General features: G+C 34.1%; 2 protein-coding genes across 5 annotated transcripts; both read left to right on the top strand.

The window, feature by feature from the left end:
- Window positions 1-501: 501 nt before the first annotated feature.
- On the top strand, window positions 502-9,233 carry LOC18055774 (VIN3-like protein 1). Of its 3 annotated transcripts, XM_024177959.1 has the most exons (6): window positions 502-974; window positions 1,518-1,607; window positions 1,929-1,996; window positions 6,377-7,013; window positions 7,460-7,770; window positions 7,866-9,233. In XM_024177959.1, the coding sequence occupies exons 3-6, from the start codon at window positions 1,966-1,968 to the stop codon at window positions 9,068-9,070; spliced, it is 2,184 nt and encodes a 727-aa protein (XP_024033727.1). In that variant the 5' UTR covers window positions 502-974; window positions 1,518-1,607; window positions 1,929-1,965; the 3' UTR covers window positions 9,071-9,233. The 3 variants fall into 3 exon arrangements, with proteins under 3 accessions (XP_024033727.1, XP_024033726.1, XP_024033728.1); XM_024177958.1 differs by lacking the exon at window positions 1,518-1,607; XM_024177960.1 differs by lacking the exons at window positions 1,518-1,607; window positions 1,929-1,996 and having other exon boundaries at window positions 871-974.
- Window positions 9,234-9,609: 376 nt separating this feature from the next.
- LOC18055773 (fe-S cluster assembly factor HCF101, chloroplastic) lies at window positions 9,610-16,413 on the top strand. 2 transcript variants are annotated; one of them, XM_006451016.2, is made up of 15 exons: window positions 9,610-9,796; window positions 9,896-10,036; window positions 10,914-11,056; window positions 11,142-11,192; window positions 11,500-11,655; window positions 12,081-12,224; window positions 12,306-12,448; window positions 12,641-12,710; window positions 13,099-13,194; window positions 13,289-13,378; window positions 13,506-13,559; window positions 14,068-14,191; window positions 14,508-14,632; window positions 15,243-15,365; window positions 16,049-16,413. In XM_006451016.2, exons 1-15 carry the CDS (start codon window positions 9,727-9,729, stop codon window positions 16,115-16,117), a joined length of 1,599 nt encoding a protein of 532 aa, XP_006451079.2. In that variant the 5' UTR covers window positions 9,610-9,726; the 3' UTR covers window positions 16,118-16,413. The 2 variants fall into 2 exon arrangements, with proteins under 2 accessions (XP_006451079.2, XP_024034384.1); XM_024178616.1 differs by lacking the exon at window positions 15,243-15,365.
- The last annotated feature ends 7,210 nt before the right edge of the window (window positions 16,414-23,623 follow it).

Raw genomic sequence — 23,623 nt, 5'->3', positions numbered from 1 at the left:
CTACCGTACTGAATTAACAAAATATCTCGGTTCTCGAAAATAAAATAATAAAAAATTATTGCTCTAAGCTTCTTTGCGCGGGTGGGGTCAACAAAGCCAGCAATTCTTCACCAGCCCCATGAAATTCACGAACCTTTAACACAAAACCCGCCAATGAGAGGCTACATGGGGTGTTGGTGTGTCCGCCCAAGTGTTAATTGGTTAAAAAAAGGCACAATAAAATGTGCGTGAATGAATCATTAAAAGTGCCAAACCTCTTGGTTTTGAGTTTGACATGGCAACCAACTTTTGTTGACTGTTTCTTTCCCCACACTCATTTGAAGATTCTGCTGACACGTATTCAAATTTTAGACCTGTGCTTTTCCAGGAATCCCATTTCCTACGACTCTAAAAGTCCCTTTAATTAATTCCAGGAAATTACCCGCCTCATTAATCAGTTACTCCTCAATTAGTCTTTTCAGTCAACAGTATCAAACAAAACTATAATCCCCCCCCCCCTCCCTTTCTTAGTCACAGGATTAGATCGGACGGTTTAGATCAGATCATCAGATCCATATTGCCAAGCCATGCAGTGACAAATCTAAGCAAAAACTAGATAAACTAAATGGATCACCATCATCCCCCACACCCACCATCACTTCGCGTGTCATACACGCACCAATCCTAGAACGGGACATTGCTTCATGCACTTTTTCCCCGCTCCGCTGAACCAACCCTGATTTTACATTAGCACCGATCGCTGTCAACGCGCCGTACCTGAGCGTGTGCTTTACCTCCCACAATTCGCTTAACTTGGAAACGTGAACGACTCGCAGAAGCTTTTCTCTCTCAGAAAAAAAAGGGAAAAAAAAAAAAAACAAACTAATAACAACGGCGAAGTTTCTCTCTCTGTCTTTGGATTCGTGACTTCTCTAAAGCAAAATTCTTTGGGTTTTGTCTCGTTAAAACCCTAGATTCCTCCCCATTGTTTACAGGTACATGAATTTTCTTTGATTTGTTTTCGTTTTTTTTTTATAGTTTTTGAATTTTATCTGTAAATAAAAATCATGCCTTTTTTAAAAATTCTTTCTACGCGTTCAGATCCGTTCTTGTTTCTGTTTCCATCTCTGTTCGTTTTTGTTTCTAAATTTACGTTACTTTTCGTGCTTTAGTTTTGGAAATTTATTTGCTTTTTGACATTTGATTTTGATTTCTTGTAACGCTTTTTATTTATTTACTGTTAAATTCGCACAATGTATGAACATTAGCCTGTGAAATAGTATTAGCAATGCTGCATCATGTAGCTTTTGAATCTGTTTTGTCGAGTTTTGAATATGTAAATTGGGGATTTTTTTTGTTTCTTTTTTATGTTTCGATGGGATTCTAAAACGGGATTGGAGTTTTTTTCTTTTTCAATTTTTAATTTAGTTGGCTGTGTTTCTGTTGCATGAAATTATATGATAGATAGGAAAAGTAGTTTTATTTTTTTTTGATGGAGTTATATTCTTATTGAAGCATTTTTTTTTTTTTAAATGAAGCTTCGAATTGTCAAGTTTACAGCTCTACAGTATAATCTGATGTGCTTGCTCTCTTGTTCTGTTTCAAACACGAGCTGCATTGCGGCTGAGGTAAAAGAAAAAGAATAAAATAGGAGAGTAGAGAATGAAAATTTACCATGGTCGCAAATGAGAAAACAGTTAAAACCTTTATTTATTTTAAACTTTTTTGGTAAAGTGGTTGAGAAGTAATGGAATTTTAATCTCCTATGTTTTCATTTAAAGAAGATAAAAATTAGCTCAACTATATTGGAATTGCTTGGATGGAGTATACATTATTGGTGTATTATTACAGTTGATTTAATTATTTATGTTTTAAAACTTTTTTCCATATTGTATCTTCTCTGTAATTTATGAGTGTGCCAAGGCTTGAATACTCATTCACCCTTACAGGGAGGCTTGCTAACAAACTACATTGAAGCTTTAGGCAATGGATTTGGAAGATAAATTCCTTGCTAGAGGTATGCTATTCATATTTCCAGTGTTTTCTACTTTCATAGCCATTGATTTTTGTTTTATTTTGCGAACATGTTTATGGCATATGCCGCATGGTAATATATTAAGTTAAGGCTCTAAGGCTGTCTTCAATGAGCCTGTTACCAAGTTGGTCCATGTCATCATATAAAATGAAAATAATAACCTCATATACAAAAATGAAAGCTGGAAAATGAAATAGTGATATGTTTTGTAAAACTCTAATTTGTAGGTTTTCCATACCCCACATTTTAAGGAACTTCTTCTATGGCTCTTAAGCGAAGAATGAGCTAAAAGTGGCTTAATCCATATAGTAACTATCCAGAGAGAGAAATAAGAGAATGGCATGTTGCATTGTTACTGGGCTGTTCGTTTGTGAGTAGTGACTGGTTACTGATGGAAACATGCATTTTTGGTATGTGGCTGTAAGTAATGATGTAATTATGCTGTGATTATCACAAAAGATGACTTCATACTGCATTTTTCTTTTCCCATTTCACGCTAGGGGTGGGCACGGTTCGGTTTGGTTTGGTTCGGTTCGAAATTAAGTAGAACCGATTTAAATCGGTTATTTTATAAAAGGAACCGAATAAGAACCGAACTCAAACGGTTCTTTTCGGTTCGGTTTTTTCGGTTCTGGGCCTATTGGGCTTATTTTGAATTTTTAAATTTTTAGCCCATTGGGCCTCATGAATGTAATAATTTTTTTCAACAATTAATTTATCCTAATTTTATTACAAATATTAACAATAAATACAAAGTATTCAAAACACATTTTATCACTAATATCTTACTAACTATTAATAAGATACTCCCAAAATATGAAATATTAAAATTTCAAAATACATAACCAAACTCCAATACTCCATCTATATAAACATAATCATAATGTTATAAAGAGAAATAAAAATAACAACAATTACAACTTACAACACAAAATAAAAAAAAAATTGCAAACAAATGCCAACAACATTCTCCCATCTTCATCAATATCAACATCAACTTTAGGCATTTTCCAACTCAATATTTGGATCTATAAAAAAAATTTAAACAATAAATAATTAAATAAACAATCTATATAAATAAGATGCTAGTTTAAAAAAAGAAAAGAAAACTTACTGGTAAGCAACATCAATCAACTGTCATTTACTCCAACCCAATATTTGCAAGTTTATGTTAGTTATCTTACACAATCAGTTAAAAATTAACACATGTTTGATTTGAATAAAATTAAAAAATAATTCGGTTTTTCGGTTCAGCTAAGTGAACCGAATACCGAACCGACATTTCGGTTTTTTTTACAAACAGTATTTTTGGTTTTTTTTAAAAATAAAAACCGAACCGAATTAGAAAAAACCGTCGGTTCGGTTCGGTTTTTTTAAGACTACGGTTTTTTTGCCCACCCCTATTTCACGCTATCTTACTCATGTCTAAGGCATTAACTCTTTTTTTTAATCATTAATTAAACACATACGCACAGTACATGAAACTTGAACCCAAAGTCCTGATAAGGCTACCCACTAACCAGTAGAGCCAAGCCTTGGTCTCATCTATTGTGTTAACTCTTGATTGTTTTAAATCATCAAAAATTTCTTGACATCTATAGAAGCTGCACTTGCAATTTCAACATTCGCTTCACCGGAACATGCATTTGCAGTTCCCTTAATATTCATAATGCACAACAAGCAAGTCCCTTTTTTTGGGTGGGGAAGGGGGGTGTTTGTGTGTGTGATGAAAATCAAATAATGGATCTGTATTAACACTTACAAGTTATTATTCAAATTTGTAAAGCTTAGTGGAAGTTTGTGCCAAAAATTAATATTATGTTGTCCAACATAAAGTTTGATCAGGAAAATGGACGTGTGCTTACTAATTTGGACAAGACATTGTTTGCTTTGTTTTTGGCCAATATGGAACATGATAGCATTGTTGATAAGGGTATGGTATGATTACGAAATTAAAATTCATTTGTGACTTTCATTTAGGAGTCTATCTTTGTATCTGCACATCATTTTTTGTTAGAGAATTTTCTTTTTTTATAAACTAATTAATTTCATGGCTTACTATATACACCATCTCAAGGGTAACGTAGGCCAATAGTTGCAACTCCAAGCTAGAATAGAAAATAAAGAACCTAAAATATGATGGCTGATGGCTAATATTTAATAGTGAAAGCCAAATCATAATTATGACTTCTATATTTTCTTGCTATTTCTTATTATATTTTATCGTAGTTTCCTTCTGTGAGCATTTTCTAATTTTTGACGTGATAAAATAAATTATATGTTCTTAGTTATTTATGGTTTGCTTTAAATACCTTTGTTACACAGTCGACGCCTTCGCAGGCTGTTAACTTTGAGAGGAAACCCAAAATAAAATATGCCCAATTTTATGATACAAACTTTTCAAAGAGGAGGAATTCTCCTTCCTCTGGCCACCCTTATGCACTTTTATATTTAAGAAAGGTAGCTATATACTTTAGGTAAATTAAGTTAAAAAAATAACAAAATATTATACAAACTAGATCATTAAATCTCTTAGTTTGATGACGTATGGTGTGGAATGTCTGACTTTTCTATGTATAAAGCCCCTATGGAAGAGTGTCAAATAAAGAACAGAGAGTTGGCCAGGCAAGCATAATAAGTTGGGCATTTGTCAATCATCTGTCATCTTAAAGCGGTTGTATGTTGAACGATGCCCCCAGCTTTAGATGCATACAAAATCTCTGCAGATATGATACTTAGTTATCAAATATACATACAGAAGGGACGTCATTATTCATAAAGCTGATGTCATTGCAACTAGGCTGGCAACAGATCGGTTTTTTAATACAGTTTGTAGCTGATTATTATGAGCAGCTTCCAATTTTCAATATAATTACGAGTCTTTCATCCAAATCTGGTAGGCCCATAAACTAGTGAATTAAAATTGGATCCTAGACTATGTGGTGCAGTAAATACTTGAACCAATTAAATTTTATTTGAAAATATAAAAACCTAATAGTCCTGAAATACCATGCCTGTGCTGCTCGCCGCTGAGGAGTGAGGACTACAACCCACTTGTGGATGCTGCTGCAGTTCCTCCCGTTTGGTTCATTTTCCTTTTCCTATTATTTTCAGTTCAAGGACCTTCTTCCTAATCTCTTCCCAATTTAAATTCATTTGTTATGTGGTTCGTCATATAGATCTGTGATTTCTATGTGATGCTGCTTTCATAGATACATTTTTACATGCAAGGATTTCTTTTTCCTTTTTTCTTCTCTAAGCGAAAGGGTTTCAAGAATATTTCTTTCTTATATGATGTGAATTTGTTTACATGATCAACTTCTTTATTAATTTTTTGTAGGCGATAATTTATTGGGATTGGTTATTTTCTGATACCTTGTTATGTTTTAAAATCAAGTTTAGTTGGTATTAGTTTCGTAGATTATCAAAATGGGTATTATTTACTTATACATTATTTTTTGTTGTACATTTCACTATATGAACTGATTTGAGTTAAATTAACTAATTATATTATAAAAATTCTTTTTGAACTTTATATGAAGGAATTGGCCTAAAAAAATGAAGGAATAGGCAGCAATTCTTTCCAGCATAAGCCTAGTTGATTCAATTTTCTGTTCTTATTAGCTTTTGATTTGACTCAGTTTTCAACATTGTCGAATATGTCAAAATCAATCTTTCTTGCATAGCATTTATGTTTCTTACTATAGCATACTTTGCTCATTGATATTGATATTGTTGTTTCTTCCTCTTTGCTCAAATTTGTCTTGCAACATTAGCTTATCATTTTTTCTTTAAGAACCCAATGGCATGCAGCAACTCAATGCAATGTTGCTTCATCACGTAACTGCAGTGTCTTTATCCTATTACATCACTTTGAAATTTGGTATTAGACAGTGACTTGAGACAACGGGGAAATCTAGTGTCATGAGTTTGTCCGGGCTTTTTCATGTGATTGTACGTCTGTTCACCATGTGATGAGAATGATTGGTAATAAGCTTTGTTGTCCTTCTATGTTCGACATTTAGCTTGTATAAAGGAGAAGAAATATGGCCAACATTTATCTTGTTTGATTAAAATAATTGGGAAGGTAGGCTTGAAAATGAGTTTAGGCTGTTGGTGATCCAAGCAGATTCCAGAATGAACCCAATTAGATAGTTGATATTTGCAAATGCCAATGCCACTGTGAATGGGTTTGTTAAAGTTCAATGCCATATTAGATAGTGGATATTGTGCAAACTAAGTCTTACACTTGTATTAGGTTGGATTATCCAATTTGTATGTGTTTGCTGTAGACTTGAAAGTGACCTTTTTACCTATTTCGGCAAAGAGTTGCTCATGTTTTTGTATTGGTTTTTGGTCCAGTTTCTGGTGTTCAAAGCCTTTCTTCCAGTGTGCAGAGCACCCCAGAGAAACTTGGGCACTCAGATGATGCTTCAAGAAGTCCAGAACTCCTCCAGGAGTTTCTGAAATCCGGTCCAAAGAAGGAACTTCTCCGAAGTTGCTTTGATAAGGACAAGAAAAACTCAGCTTCTTCAAAAAGCAAAATGACAGAACTTCCAAAGGCTAATAGCAAGACAATTAAGAAGCAGGATTCGAAAAGAGTTTCTTCTAGCCCCAATAATCAGCCTTCTAGGAAGCAACAGCGGAAGGGAGAAAACCCCATGCGACTCCCTCCTGCTTCTGAGCAGTCTTCAGATTTTGGATCTTCAAATTCTTGGATCTGTAAAAATTCTGCCTGTAGGGCTGTTCTGTCCAGTGATGACACTTTTTGCAAGAGGTGTTCTTGTTGCATCTGTCACTTATTTGATGACAATAAAGACCCTAGCCTTTGGTTGGTTTGTACATCTGATTCTGGTGAGGAGGACTCTTGTGGGTTATCTTGTCATATTGAGTGTGCTCTTCAACGCCAGAAGGTTGGGGTTGTTGATCTTGGGCAATTGATGCAGCTGGATGGCAGTTATTGTTGTGCTTCTTGTGGTAAAGTTTCTGGGATACTTGGGTAAGTAATTATTGCACCTACATATCTTTGGATTCTGATTTTGTTGCCCAGGAATGATTCAAGATCCATTTCGGTGCCTTATAAATCATGATAACATTGGAGTGATGTGATTGATAACTTAGAATTAGTTTTCTTCACAAAACATGCTGTTTGTTCTATTGTATAAAGTTATTCCATTACATATTTGAGGCAAAGCCATTCTACTGATTTGATTGGCATGAAAAAATCATTTGCATTATCAAACACTGCTGCATCGCAATTTAGATGTAGGGTGAGTGAACTAAATTGTTGTTGAGTATGGAGAGTTCTTGTTTGTCCTGTTATGAGATTGAACCAAAACATGAAGAAAAATGAGATCTGTGCACTGCTCTTTGTTTTCCTGTAATAGGATTTTCCACCCTTGGACTGATGGGAATGTTGTGGTCTGATTTGATTGTTACTGGCAGATGTTGGAAGAAGCAGCTAATTGTAGCTAAAGATGCCCGTCGTGTTGATGTACTCTGCTATAGGATTTACTTAAGCTATAGGCTCCTAGATGGGACTTCACGATTCAAAGAATTGCATGATATCATAAAAGATGCAAAGTCCAAACTAGAAACAGAAGTGGGTCCAGTGAATGGAGTGTCTGCAAAGATGGCGCGTGGGATTGTCAGCAGACTCTCTGTTGCTGGTGATGTGCTGAAACTTTGTTTGCTTGCCATCGAGAAAGCTGATGAATGGCTAGCAACTGTCTCTAATGTGAATCCAAAATGCAGAGGTAGCACCCATAATAACTCTTTTTCACCTGATTTGTAAATGATAGATATGAAATTTATTTTAATCAATAATTAAATTTTACTCTTTCCTTGGCAGAGGATTCACTTCCTGCTGCTTGCAGGTTCCTATTTGAAGAAGTGACATCTTCCTCCGTTGTAATTATTTTAATTGAATTGTCTACCGTATCAGCTAACGACATTAAGGGGTATAAGCTGTGGTATTGCAAGAGTAGAGAAGAGATGCACACAAAAGAGCCTATTTGTGTCTTTCCGAGGGCTCAGAGAAGGATTTTGATATCAAATTTGCAGCCATGCACGGAGTACAGTTTTCGGATTGTTTCTTATACAGAGGCAGGTGATTTTGGTCACTCTGAGGCTAAGTGTTTCACCAAGAGTGTGGAGATAATTCACAGGAATCCTAATTCTACGGTGGCCTTGAATCGTAAGAAATCAAATACACATGTTGAGGGTGGTTCTTTTGCTGAAAGGGAATCCAGAAGTATGATGGGGTCGAATTCTTCTGGATTCAAGGTTCGAGACCTTGGAAAGTTTTTGCGACTGGCTTGGGCTCAACAAGAAGGCTGTCTTGAAGGGTTTTGCAGTGCTGATTTAGAAAAGTGCTGTGGAGGTGAAGCAAAGAAAATGGTCAAGCCTGAAAATGCAGAAGAAGAAAGGTTGCCATCTGTTTCTCGTGGACTGGACTTAAATGTTGTATCTGTTCCCGACTTGAATGAAGAACTAACCCCACCATTTGAGTCCTCAAGAGATGAAGATAATGGATGCACTTTTGAACAGGCTGTTGAGGCAGATGATGATGCTGCTTCCCATGACATAGAGAAGAACCGTTTAGCAAGATCACATGGTAGTGGTGACTCCCAAACCTGGAACCATGGGCCAGCTGGAGAAGTGCCTGCTGTTGATTCCCGTGCAGATTTATGCGGGAAAAGAAGAGCACATCCAAACGAAGAGCCACATGAATGTGATAGCACTTTGATTAATGATGGTTCACCATTCCACATTTCAAATGGTTCTTCAGGTAGCCTAGATGAGAATTTTGAGTATTGTGTGAAGATAATTCGGTGGCTAGAATGTGAGGGCCACATTAACCAGGATTTTAGATTGAAATTGCTGACATGGTTTAGCTTAAGATCGACTGAGCAGGAACGTAGGGTGGTGAATACTTTTATTCAAACACTGATTGATGATCCAAGTAGCTTAGCAGGACAATTGGTTGACTCATTTTCAGATATTGTATCAAACAAGAGGGCACGGAATGGATTCTGTAGTAAGCTGTGGCATTAGATTAGGGCAGGGAAAGCAATTCTAAGGATACAGGGTTGCTATTTGCTTCATGATTTATGATTATTCTTTCCTTTCAAAAAGAGGATTACCTCTGATTGTTTCACTCTTCTTTGTACAAGCATTTTTTCACATTGACTGATCTATAAAGAGATCAGTTGGAGCATGTGCCTTTTGAAAAGAGAATTTAGTATTTGTGCCATTTATTTGAGATAGGAATCTTTAAAAACTATACAAATTTTAATTTAATTCTAATAATTAATTTAAAATCTGTGCAATGCATCAAAATCATATTTAAATATGGAAACTTATATTATATTTTAAATTTTGAAAATTATCATTATATATATAAATCAATATGAAATAAAACTTGGGTATTAAAAAAAAAAGTAAATACGGGCGTTTTTTTAACATAAATTACATAATACAGATTGAACTGTTTGAATAATGACGTGCAAATAAAGGCAACTCATCAAAACGCGCCGTTTTGGTTTAAAAGGATTGGAAATTTTAGCTGGTATGATCTCACTGGAATATTGAAACCTGAGGTTCACATAGTTCTTGCAATCCATCATCAACGTTCCACTTCCCAGCTCCCAGTTCTTGCAACACCACTTCTCACTCTCTCTCTCTCTCTCTCTCTATCTATCTATCTTAAAATGCAACTGCTTCATGCTCCATGTTGGCCTCATCTCCCTTTTCAAGGCTGTAAATCACCATCAATACTTGGTAATTTCCTACGCTTTCTTTCTTTTGTTTCTTTGTTGCTAATTTAATACTCTCTCACTGTATTAATTTTTCCCCCTTTGAAATTCGGTTCCTCTATAGCTTTAGTTCCACCGGACAGATTTCTTCAGTTATCAGCTATCAACTTCTCTTTGCACCCCTCAAAGTTGGAAAAGTCCATTTGGGTATCACATAGACCGTCCATTTTTGGCTGTGGCTCAACTAATGCTACTTCTGTTGAAGGTAGTCTTTTTCCTTATCCAAGACAAACCATAAAGCTCTTTACTTTGTTTTGATAAGTTCCATATCCGTGTAAAAATATTACGTTGTTCGCTGAATTAAAGGGTATGCTTGAGACTGAAGTGATGTGCTGTGCTATGAATTGGAATCACTAGCAGACTAGCATTCAAGTATAAGTGGGTACCCAGTTGGTACACATTATGTGCCAATCGGAAGTGTGAGTGTTTACTTAACACTTTACCTACTAACATACCCCAAGTAAGATATGCCGCTTTGATGTAGGACGCATAGGGTTATTTTAAATTTAGAAATTCTTATTAAAGTCAATATTATTTTTGATTTCATATGACTGTTATCTGATAAGTTTGATACCTTTATCTTCTTTCTCTTTTTCTAAGAAACTGATTCATGTTAGAGCTTAAAACTACTGTTTGGGCTGTTAGCTACCGGCTTAAGGTTTTTAGGTCAAGCTGTAACTTAACCATGATAACCAAAGCTAGATTCCTAGCCAGATTGTGTTGGTCTCAGTGCTGGACTGGTGGACTTTTTGTCTGAGATGGAGGTTGACAGTTCCACATTAGCTAGTAAATGGAAAATCCACAGGATAGATGATTCCAACTAATATGCTAGTCTTTTGGATTTGACAAATAGACCCAAGGGCCCAATAAGAGTATCAAGTTCTAGCACCCAATAAGAGTATTAATCTCTAACGTGCTAAACTTTGAAAAGGCTAATACGTTGCATTCTAGTCGTGTGATGATGAATTTATGCTTCTTGTAATGTTGACGTCATCATTTCTATTCTTTCTATTAGCAATTTGCTTCTTCTGACTTTTATCATTTTCATTTTCTACACGTTTCCTTTTCCTCCTTATCTTTAGCTGGTGTTTCTGCAGTATCTACTGGAACAGCTGAGAATGATGTACTGAAAGCCTTGTCGCAAATTATTGATCCAGACTTTGGAACAGATATTGTCTCATGTGGTTTTGTGAAAGATATGCAAATCAACGAAGCTCTGGGAGAGGTCATTTAGAGCATAAGTGTGAGTTTTAATAACATACATTTCAAGGATAGTATCCTTACTTCAACATTTTTACTCTGAATGTCAGGTTTCCTTTCGGTTAGAGCTCACAACTCCAGCATGTCCAATCAAGGACATGGTAAATGACACAATCATCATTGTTTTGATCAAGAAGTGACGTGTGTTTGGAATGGTAGACTATTTGTTTCATGAATTTGCTGAAGATTATTTAGCTTTTTAAAAAAAAAAAAACTTGGGGATTATTATAAAATGCAAATTGCATTTAACTTTCTTTTTTCCTCATCCTTCTTGTGGAAAAATTTTCTTGGCTGTATCTACAAATTTTTATGGGTATAACTTGATTGTGTTTTAGCTTAGATTGATTAAGTTGACAGTATGAGCCCCTTATGATATAAAGAGTGTAATAAGTTATGATTGCATGTCAGTTTGAGCAAAGGGCAAATGAGGTGGTGCTTGCAATTCCTTGGGTCAACAAAGTTAATGTGACTATGTCAGCACAACCAGCCAGACCTATTTTTGCAGAGCAACTTCCAGAAGGTTTACAGAAAATTTCAAATATTGTGGCTGTTTCAAGTTGCAAGGTAGACATGCCTGCTTACCGTTCTTATTTCTTTCCTCAATATGTGCATTAACATGTTGGACAGGGTGGCTATCCACTAGTTAATTGTGTGGAGCCAATTTTATCTATGCATTATTGCTTTCTAGCTTATTTGATTATCTTCAAAGAATTATTGTTTATCCCTGGGATTTTATTGGAAAAGAACTCCCAAGTTTCTCATGGCCTTTAACTGTGAAGGCAAAGTTGACAAGTTTCTATTATTTTTGTGATTTATTTTACCTTTTTACCACGAGACTTTTTACTTATTAGAAATGTTTCAGATGAAATACAGCATTAGCGTGTTTATATAATGGCCCTGTAGTTTTCTATGAGAATACGTAATTTAACTTACTGTTGCAATATCGCATTTCCTGCATTTCCATGAATATACTTAATGAAATTGTGCAGGGAGGTGTAGGGAAATCCACAGTAGCTGTAAATCTTGCTTACACTTTAGCAGGTATGGGTGCAAGGGTTGGTATCTTTGATGCTGATGTCTATGGTCCGAGTTTACCAACAATGGTCTCTCCAGAAAATCGACTGCTAGAGATGGTAGACCTTGAAAATTCTAACATATTTGTAGATGTGGTATAGCGAAGTGATCAATTGTGACAATATGAAAACTTGTTGCAGAATCCAGAGAAGAGAACAATTATTCCAACTGAATACCTGGGAGTCAAGTTGGTGTCTTTTGGATTTTCCGGGCAAGGTCGTGCAATAATGCGAGGTCCAATGGTTTCTGGGGTCATCAACCAACTTCTGACAACAACTGAGTGGTATGTGTTTCTATTAATACTTAAACATGAACTAGTTTGGATCTTTGTAAGAGTTACAGTTCTGGAGTAAATCTTTCTTTTTTTTTTCCCCTCTTACGCATTGTGTATGCATCTCCGTGATAAAAAACAAATGGTTAACTTCAAGTGCTGCTCATGAATTCTATGGCTAAATAATATATCCTGGATATGCAGGGGAGAGCTGGACTACCTTGTTATTGACATGCCTCCTGGAACTGGTGACATCCAACTTACTTTATGTCAGGTTCTGGTTTTTCTTGCACTCGTTATGAATATATATCTGTGTTCCAATCCAGGATTTTAAAGTGTGGGAAAGTCCAGGAAAACGTATAAACCGTGCGGTTTATGCGCTTTAAGTTTTAGGCCTCTTAAATCCCATGGTTTTAAAGGTTTGCTCAACTTTCCGCACTTTAAAATCCTGGACCAGAAAACTATTATATATATCTGATAGTGTAGTTCGAATTCTTAAATTTTCCTTGGTCGGTGTCTGTCAATTAGTATTTTTGTGCTTCTGATAAGCATGTTTGCATAGGTTATTTATTTTTCACATTGCTTTTTGCACAGGTTCTTGTTTAAATAGTTTTTTAAATTTTTACTTGTAGATTTTGAGGTATATATAATGGAAATTTCAGGTTGTTCCATTAACAGCTGCTGTTATTGTGACCACCCCTCAAAAGCTTGCATTCATTGATGTTGCGAAAGGAGTTCGCATGTTTTCAAAGCTTAAGGTGTGATATTCTACTATGTGATCATCTGTTCGATTCAACATTAATATTACATATCAAATCTATAAGAATAAATGCCATCTATTCATTCATATAGGTACCTTGTATAGCTGTAGTTGAGAACATGTGCCACTTTGATGCTGATGGGAAACGCTATTATCCATTTGGCAGAGGTTCTGGTTCTCAGGTATGCACGTTATCCAACTGTTAGTTTTCTTGATTTGAAAAAAAAAAAGGAAATATTTTATTGATGGCAATTCAGGTGTTGTCGCTACTATCTGTTTACTTTGAAAATTCGGCCCATACGTTTGCAGGTTGTCCAACAGTTTGGAATTCCTCATCTCTTTGATCTTCCCATCAGACCAACTGTGAGTTATATGATATAAGTTTGCTTATAAAAGCTATTACTTTGAGACGTATCTGGGTGATTAAGCTACTCTGCTATGACTTGTTCTGAATTATTCGTCAAAATTATTTGTCTGTTCTTTTGTTTTCTTTTTTTTCCCCCTTCTAATCTTCATGGTGTGCAATTTGCAACTTTTGTATGAATCAAGTACCCATTGGTCAAGGATGTAAACTTGACTTCATTCTTCTCCCAAAGAACTCTTTTTTAGCAATGGAAGAGTTTCTCCTGTGCAGTATTCATCTATTTCTTTCGGCAATTCATTTAAAGTATTGTCTCAGATTCACATGGAATCCTTTTATGCAAATCAAGTAAATTGGCTTGGCATTCTAAACAAATATTAATCATGCATGTCTATCTTTTCTTAAGCACTGCTGCCCTTGTAATTTTATGAATCAATAATACTTTGAAAATTATATTGTGGTGGGAAAGCATTGCCACTTTTAAAGTTCTTGTATCATTTACTTTGGCAGTTATCTGCTTCTGGAGATAGTGGAATGCCTGAAGTCGCGGCTGATCCCTGCGGTGAAGTTGCCAATACCTTTCAGGATCTTGGAGTATGTGTTGTACAGCAGTGCGCGAAGATTCGCCAACAAGGTATGTATCTCCTGTCCACATGTAGTCTCGTGAACTTGTTAAACCATAATCTAGTGAGGTACTTGAAATAAACCTGCCTCTATTTATGCACATCTTACCAATAATTTTAAATTTCAAATTTGGAATTACATCTGGACCTGCAATGCAGCACCGTTACTACAAAGAATTTTCATCAATTCTCCAAAATTCGTAATCATGTGCAAGAATATAAGCTTTGAAATTGAGATAGAATGTTTAGATTTTGTGGATTATGATGCAAAACCTTCAACCTACTTTTGAGGAAATAATTTTGTTTCTATTCTCTTTTTCATTCTAGTATCAACTGCTGTCATCTATGATAAATCAATCAAAGCAATCAAAGTTAAGGTACCACAATCAGATGAAGAATTCTTTCTGCATCCTGCAACTGTGAGAAGGAATGACCGTTCTGCCCAAAGTGTGGTATGTGGGGATTTTTTTTTTTTTAAAAAAAAAACAGTTTGGTTACATATATGTAGAGATGTAATATATTGGCATCTGAAACCTAGGCCCTAAGCGATAAATTTGATACTACCTAAACTTAATTGTGGCCTGGGACTTGCAGACAAGCACAATGTGTTTTCCAAGAATGTTATAGATAGCATAAGCTATGCGTTCTCTTTTCTTGGAAATGGTAGAGAACCTACAGATTTCTCACTTGGGTATAAAACATACACTCTTCCATATGGTGCTTTTCTTTGTTGACATTTATTTCCTAGGCTTTAATTTCTTCAGATAACTTGGAAAATGATCACGAACGAGTTGTAAGCAATCCTGATATCACACACCCTGAATAAATTTGAGAGATAAGGTTGAAGTTGAAAACTTGTAATTGAAAACTTCTAAGAGAAAGTAATGAACTATTGATGGATTAGGTAGCAAACAAAATGATATTTTATTGGAAGAAAGAATTTAATATAGTGATTGTTGTCATAAGCTTTGATTCTCCCCAAGTTTGGATATTATTTTTCTCCAACATGTGCTTGACTTTTTCACATACCCCTCCCTTCTCTTTGGTCTGGATTCACTACAGGATGAATGGACAGGTGACCAAAAGCTTCAGTACACTGATGTTCCAGAAGATATTGAACCCGAAGAAATTCGGCCTATGGGAAACTATGCCGTGTCAATTACATGGCCGGATGGATTTAGCCAGGTGGTTTGTCTTATTTTGTTTCATAGCAAAAGTTAAGAAATTTCTATGATGCATAGGTATGGCATCTTTACTGTTCAAAGAGTGGGATTTCTGAAAGGAACTACAGTTATGCAAGGACAGTGGTGAAGTTTCATTTATGAAATTGAAAACCTCCCTTTGACCAAATGCATTACATAGTGATGCTATGGGAACTCTATGCCTGTGGGCAGAGGGTTCTAGATCGCTGACCATCATGTAATGCTTTTATTGCCAGTCGTAATGGGCAATTACTAATATAAAATTCAAATACTGTTATACAATTACGGCCAACCAAACAGTTGCACTGGCTAATATGGAAATATGCCTTATTGCATTTGGCTCAACACTGAGCAAGTGAATATTAGGTGAAGTTGACTCTGTTATCAACTTTAAAATTGGCCTGATGGCGGGGAATTAGCTTTAAAATAGTGACTTAAAGTAATTTCTTGAAGTTTGCATTTTTTTTTTAACATTACAAATTCAGATTCTATATATATATATATATTTTACTTAAATATTTAAGTTTTACCCTTCAAAAATGCTGTCTAAATTCATATTACTGTCTTCTTCGGATATTGAGCTGAGGCATGTGCAGTACTTAGCTCATTTAAGCATTACATTTATCCTCTACACTCATTTGATTCTTTTGTTTGGTTATGGTACAGATAGCACCCTATGATCAACTGCAGACAATGGAGCGGTTGGTCGATGTCCCTCAACCAACGCCTGTGTAGGCATGATTCTGTTGCCATTACTCAGTTTACTATTGTGTGGATGGGAATGGAAGAGTTTTGAGCCCCCTAGCTAGTAATGTTGACTCTACTACCAAGGATTTATCACATCAAGCGGCTCTTAATGGACAGAAACTGGAGTCTGATAGTACCTTATGATAGCTTCCTAAATTGACAAGAAAATTTAGTGGTATTGTTTCCCTTTTTCTGCTTTGCTTTCCTCATCTTTTTTTATTTTGAAACATCATGTATCAGAAACACAATAGTGGAAATTCTAATAGATGAATGCAATTTCGTTTTTGCCCATATTCATCATCATTTTGCCATTTGCAAACCTGAGCCTGCAACAATAGGAAACTTATTCATCAGGTTAAAATAAGAAAAAGAAAAAGAACAGGACATGTTACAGACAAGTTAACATGCAACATGGGGCTTTACATAGTTGTCACGATCACAAGTGAATTAAACTAGCATTGGTACCATTGCCACCACCGTCCTGAGTAGGCCTAGCAAGACATTTTTGTCACCCATATGTACAAATTATATTTATAATCGTTGTACAAATGTGGTTTTGCTAGTTATTTTTATAATTATATTTATAATTTTATCCAAATAATTACCAATCTAATTTTATAAAAAAAATTAGCACAAAGCTCGTTCAGCATTGAATTTAAATTCGTAACCGTAACTCATCAATAAATCCGGAAATAAGTAGGTGGCATAAAAAAACTGAGCGTTGCGTTTTTCTAGCTTATATTTCACTTATTATCTTCCTTCACTTTCTTGTTAACAAATAACAAGATACTTTTTTAAATTTTTTAATCCTATTTTTAAGAGAAATGTTGGATTATATATACGTACATGTTGTAATTAGTTGTTGATGAAAATTAAAAAAATAAATAAATAAAGAAACATGGTGACAAGGCAAAAAATTGTCTCACATGAGTATTTTCCTTTAATCTATTGCATCAAAATTTTTATTTATAGCTCAATCATGTCTCAAATGTCATTATAGTTTGCTCCTAATTAAGCATTGAATGTCACTTTTTTAGTAGTTATTGTGGGAATGTGGACATTGTAGAAGTTAGGATATTTATTGCCCCAAACTATGTCATTTTCTTTTCTTTTGTCATGAACAGAAATCAAACCAACTCTTCACTCATTTAAGCTGATTCAAATTCAAATTTATTGTATTATTGTAAAACATTACTAGTTGAGCTAAGTTACAAGTATACTCTTATGATTTATCGAGGACCCAAATACCCAATGTACGTACAGTACAATAACACACTTGACACATGCAAGAAGTTGGACGGCCTTGTTGTGCACATCAAGTCAAGTAAATTAGCGCGCTTAAACAAAAAGTAGGAAAGTAGAAAGTTGATTAAAATTATAATGGCTGCAAATTTTGAACTTGTAAATTTTGAAGCCTACAGGTAATGTCCATACAGATCATGAGTTAACTAAAGAGTTGAGTGTTGTCTGTGTTCTTAGTGGATGTGAGATATTCTCTTTGACTGGTCTTTTTTACTAATACTTATCATGCGAAAAGATAGTGTGAACCATATAGAAGTCGGTTGGTCTAACTCATACTCAAAAGTTAATCCAAGAATACTTGAGAGTTGACTTAACCTGACACTAAAGAAGTAACGAATTGATAGGATAAAAAAAACCACATTGTCAAGCTGACACTGGTTGTTTAGAGCTGAAATTAGATGTTATTGTAGGCAAACGTGACTAGATAATGGTCTAATTAAAATGATTTTAGATATTATTTTAATCTAAATGACTCAACAATTGTGAGATTTTTTATTAAAAAAACAAAGGGGGATAATTTTATTAAATAAATGAATTGATGATGATGATGATAATAATAACAAGACCTCCCTATTTATAATAGGATAAGTTAACTCAAATAGGAAAACTAAATCATAATTATATTAAAAATAAAAGATTAAAACATATAACTAATGAAACTCTAATTAAAATGTAAAAAATAACAAAAAAAAAGGGACTAAAATAACAATATTCTAAAATATTCTAAAACCTTCCTACATCACAACCTTAATTATATTCTTAGTCCAAGGAATAGACACAGCAAATGTTAGATATTCTCCGGCCCTCCAACATTTATATGCTGGATCCCTCTAAGTTACATGCACGTACCTTACAACCCTCTCACATGAATAGTGAGTGGACCCACATTATTCACTATTCATGTGAGAGGATTGTAAGGTACATGCATGTAACTTAGCATTAACCTTATATGCTTTATGTTTGTAATAAATTGATCATTAGCTAGTAGGTGAGCAAACTACTCCCCTCGAGACTTAATTTGCAGGCCATGTAAAAGGAAAACGACGAGAAAAGTCGTGCCAATCTGAAAGCAGTTTTTACAAGCACCAACTAAACCTGGAAGCTAGCTTGCTTTAGCTGACTTGAAAGCTCGTCTGATCTGTTTGTACGGTCCGTGCAGTCGTTTCTATTTGAACAAATTAACAGTAGCCTCACACACATATATAAAGATCTGCCGGTTCCTATCATTTATTTATTATTTATTTATAACGTTAGGAACCGTCCTCTTTAATTTCGAAAGAAACTAAATTTTGACACAACTCTTTGCATTAATCTTCATTTTCGAATTCGATATTCATGATTGAAGAAACGCAGTTATGAATGCTTGAAGACAGTGTCATTTTCTTTGATTGTCCATGGCATGGCTGGAGACCAATAGGGTTAGGCCACTGGTGGCATGGCAGCTGCCTTTTGCTTTCTTTCACACCTTTTAGCTTTAAATACTTCAAAACTACCTATTAGTTTTGTCCCATTATTCAATACATTGCCGGGCCTTCTTCAAACATTCAAACTAACTTATTTATTGATCTCACTCCATAAGGTTCGGGTTCACTGAACCGCACGTATAAATTTATGGCATTGACCATCATCGTATCGGATTTCATAGCACCGTCTATCGTAGATGATGATAATAATCAGGGGCGGAGTTAGGGGAAAAATTCTATAGGGGTCCAATTTAAAATTTTAATTTTGATGCCATTATATATGTAAAATTCTAATTCTACAGGGGTCAATACAGATATTTTACACTAATTTTTCACATTTTCTTTAGAAACTCTAAAATTTTTTAAAATTCTACAGTGGCCATGGCACCCTCTAGCCTTATACTAGCTCCGCCCCTGATAATAATGTGGTGGGAAAGTTTTCATACAAGACAATTAAAGCAATCAAATTGGCAGTGACGTTCTCCGTTCTCATGTGTGTGTGTGTGTGTGTCTACAAGAAAATCAAATCCGCATTGGTGGTAATGCATACACGCAGCAGATTTGTTCAAGGGATTTTAATTTGTATATTCTTGTTTATGTATAAGCTATGTACTTATAATGTTTTAATGTTGCTTTTCAACATATCTACAGGGCTTGACTGAGAAATTTTTAAGAGGTTTAATTTAGTTGGCCATCGAATTCGAATTCTGGTGAAAATAGTAGCACCAAGTTTGAATTCTAAGACAATAGAAGTCTCTAAGTTTGAATCTTGGAGATCGAGACAATGGTTTGAAAAAAAGAAAATAATTTAAATTTTATCCACCTCTCAACCTCTTAAATGAAAAATTTTTTTAAAAAAAAACAACTACCAAAAAAATATAATCATTTTCAACTGTAGTTCTCATACAATTATTTGAAAGATTTCTTAAATTACATTTCATATACCTTACATCCACTCACACGAATAATGTGTGGTGTGGAGTCCACTCATTATTCATGTAAATAGATGTAAGGTATATGAAATATAGCTTAGAATTGTGAAACCCACTTTTGGTGATTTAAAAAATAAAAAAAACAACGTAGGGGTCATCAAATCAAATTAAGACTTTGTATAATTAATCAATTATGCATGGTAAGTTCACGAGAATATAGCATCGTCGGTGGTCGGACCACTTGCTCAGGCAGTTCTAAAGATATAACGTTAGCGCCAGTTGAGTTGTTCGATTGGCATCGAATAAATTTAACTTTCAAACAACTTTTTCCGTTTTTGTATTAACTTGTGAGGATTTAGGTAGGAGTCACGGTTAGGCGCACGTAGTTGGAGTTGGTGGGCCTTGACTTTGTTGCTATTCGGACAATTAATGACCGTAATTAATGTAAAAAGGTGGTTACTGTTATCGATACGCCAACCAATCCACTCATTAAAAAGTTGTTACAAAAACGTAATCATAGCAATATTGTGGAGTCTTTTTCATAGTGGTTATTCGGTCCATTCAGTGATGTTGAAGATAAAAATTAACCTAATTGAACTATATATATTTTCTTTTTGATTTTTCTTTTTTGGGAAGAAAATCTCGGAGGAGATTTGGAATTTATGTTATGATTGTCAAGTAGTCCAATTTTAAATTATCTTTTTTTTTTAACAAAGCATAATTGACGTGGGATGTTCTTATCACCATGCGGACACAATACACTATTAATTATTAAATAAATAATATCAATATATGGTATATTTAGAATTGAGGTTGAGTAGCTGTAACTTACAAGTTAAAGCACTGAAGTATTTAGTAAACATTTACTGCTGTAGTTTGAAAGTTATATTAATATGATTTTTCACTTGTATAATGAAAAATTTATTATATTTTTAATAAGTTTGTCAAAATTATTATTTAAAATTTATATTCACTACATATTATTAATTTATGTTTCTTAATTATAGTTTTTTTTCTACAATAACTGCAACTTAAAAAATACAACATCTCAATCTCAAATATGACCACAATCTAATAGTAAACTTTCAAATGAGTGATTATTTTGAAATTCAGTCTCCGAACAACTTTGTGGCTTTTAACATCTTTTTTTGGTTAGTCGCTCAAGTTCAACTCTTAAGAAGATAAGTAGTTTAAAATTATATTAGGATCTGCCCACACCTACATTTAAAAAATTTACCCAATAATTTCATACATGCACTTAGGTATGAGAGGTGTATTATGTCCTCTGCAAATCCATCTAGTTAATAAATTCTTTTAAAAGTATTATGTAAATAGAAATTGAATCCTCTCTTGATCAACCTATGTAATCATCCAAATATGTCTTATTATATTCCTCTAAAAGTTTTTTTGACAGTGCTCAATAAATAATCTTCAAGCATTTTTTAATTTGCTCCGACTATATATGATCATAATATATAACCAGTAAATGTCACATACGACATGTATAGCCTTAACATTATTTCACTCCCCACGTTTCATTGATGATTATTTGTTGTCGTCGTCTTATGCATACATCCTTTTCCCCTATTATTAAAGATTAATTGGACTTGTTTGAGGAGTTATCTAGACTTGAGAGCAGTAAGTCCAAAAAGCAAAGATAATAATTGGTAAAAGAAGTCAATATTTTTGTTCTTGAATGTGTACAAAACATAAGAGTCATTAATCTTGCTCAAAATTAAAAAGAGCCACGGCAGCATTCATTGATGTTATATTGTTGCAGTGTTTCAGCCGAGAACTGGTCAACAAAATCTTTCAGAGGATTCTGCTCCAATTTTGGTCCAAAGATGAAAGAACGCAGTGTCTCATTCTTTTGTCGGCCTTTTAAGGCGACAAGTTGCAAGATGCTAGCTAAGCATGTTTTGTTTGAACATGTACTGCTAGGCAAAACAAGACACTTTCACATGCTTACTTTAAGAGGCCTGTTTCTTGGAAATTTAGCTGAGAGAAAGAGATAGACATGGTAATTAATTTAATGTACTCATTACCAAAGAATAATCCATGGTGTGGATGCATTTTTAAACTTTATAAGTAAAACCCACTTGAGATTTCTTTATAATTGGAAGAATTGAAAATGAGTACTCTAAGATACGTATCTGTTAATCTAATGCACACAACATAAAAAACCCCAATAGATGAGCCAAAAATTCACTTTTGATGCTGTCCTTCTCACGTAATATAATATTACGCTCTTATTAGATTTTCTAAGTTGAAGGACATGTTTGTAAAATCCAAAATTTGGCTGCTCTGGTTTGTCTATACTCTGTAAGCATCATCCGGAAGAATTTGTTATCAATATTCCATATCTGATGTCGGCATTTATTATAAAAAGTATATTGAAGGAATGAATTTCTCTTCGGAGTTCGTCGGACATTCTTTTATATTATTATAGTTTTTGATCGAGATAAGATTTGAGATTTAAAAAAAAAAAAAATTTAGGTCACGATTTATTATGATCATTTAAGTGTTTCTGTAGCTTTTAAACTACTGATGTAAAATATCTGATAACATTTACCATTATTGTTTAATAAAAATTTATATTACATTTACTATTAACTTATCTACCTGGTTATATTTATTAAACACTAATATCAAATTTTATTTTACAATTATAATTTTTATTTCATAACAAACTTCGATTTAAAAATGCATCACTACAATATCAAAGTTGAGGTGGGGAACCCTTAAAAAAAATCTGTTTTTCAGGATTCGTTCGTTTGTTATTATTATTATTATTATTTTATTTTTTTGTGGTGATTTTCGATTGAAGAATCTCGTTGTGATAATAATAGCTCAAAAAGGATAGAATCTATCACGAGCGAAGACTGAATTATGGCCACTTATCACTTACTTCCCATGATTTTTATTGTATTATGAATTAGACCACGGGTTTCACGTAATAGGCCTTCACCTCCCTTCCCGTTAACTAGCTATTAAAGTGATAAATGATAATACATACCACGCAAAAAGGGCTTAGACCTTTATTTTATATATACATATTACAATCAAAGGTTCACTAAAAGTTTAAATTCATTCAATTATAATATAATTTAAGGGTTTGCTGAGCATAAATTAGAATTATATATCAAATAGGGCCGAGATTTATCACAATCTATAAATTTTGAGCTTGCATAAAGTCTTGAACTCTTCCCTCTATTTAAAAGAAATAGTGCTCTATATGTCTATTATTTAACCAATAACGTAAATGGTTCAAATGAAGCTGTCCTATGTTTTTAATGATCACGTACAATGCGTCTATTAAATACTAATGATCAAGTATTATTAAAGTTCAAGTACTGTTATATTTTTATTTATTAACCACTAATTGCTCACGTGAATGTTCTTCAAGAGAAGCTTAATTAGGTCGTTAAACAATCTTAATCTGATTAAAACTTTTGAATCTGATAAATAACGGTTAGAAAATGAGGTAAATACTCATTAAAATGAAAATTGTTAAGTAAGTGATAATACATAAACCTAAGGGGAGGTAACCGATAAATAAACATTTATAACTCGGTTAAAATTTCACCATTTGCGTGAAGGACTCTACTAATTCTGAGCTTTCTATTTTGGGTCTCTCTATCTTACATGCATGTAAGATACACTATCCTCACATGAATAATATGTAGGTCTCACACATACACTATTTATATGAGGAGAATATATCTTACGTGCATGTAAGATAGAGATTGCCTTCTATTTTAGTACATCATCTTTGATGTAGCAGTAACCGACTTTTG

This window comes from Citrus clementina, unplaced genomic scaffold (assembly GCF_000493195.1).
Source record: "Citrus clementina cultivar Clemenules unplaced genomic scaffold, Citrus_clementina_v1.0 scaffold_1, whole genome shotgun sequence".
NCBI lineage: Eukaryota > Viridiplantae > Streptophyta > Magnoliopsida > Sapindales > Rutaceae > Citrus > Citrus x clementina.
Note: the sequence above shows the minus strand (reverse complement) of the source record. Positions and strands in the feature narration are given on the sequence as shown.

What these genes read in the sequence shown, in the direction of transcription:
- LOC18055773 (XM_006451016.2), top strand. Translation starts at nt 9,727, where the DNA reads ATGCAACTGCTTCATGCTCCATGTTGGCCTCATCTCCCTTTTCAAGGC. An exon ending in TGGCTGTTTCAAGTTGCAAG is followed by an intron (nt 11,656 to 12,080) that starts GTAGACATGCCT and finishes GAAATTGTGCAG; the next exon opens with GGAGGTGTAGGGAAATCCAC. An exon ending in AAAATCGACTGCTAGAGATG is followed by an intron (nt 12,225 to 12,305) that starts GTAGACCTTGAA and finishes AACTTGTTGCAG; the next exon opens with AATCCAGAGAAGAGAACAAT.
- LOC18055774 (XM_024177958.1), top strand. Translation starts at nt 1,966, where the DNA reads ATGGATTTGGAAGATAAATTCCTTGCTAGAG. An exon ending in AGATAAATTCCTTGCTAGAG is followed by an intron (nt 1,997 to 6,376) that starts GTATGCTATTCA and finishes TTTTTGGTCCAG; the next exon opens with TTTCTGGTGTTCAAAGCCTT. An exon ending in AAAGTTTCTGGGATACTTGG is followed by an intron (nt 7,014 to 7,459) that starts GTAAGTAATTAT and finishes TGTTACTGGCAG; the next exon opens with ATGTTGGAAGAAGCAGCTAA.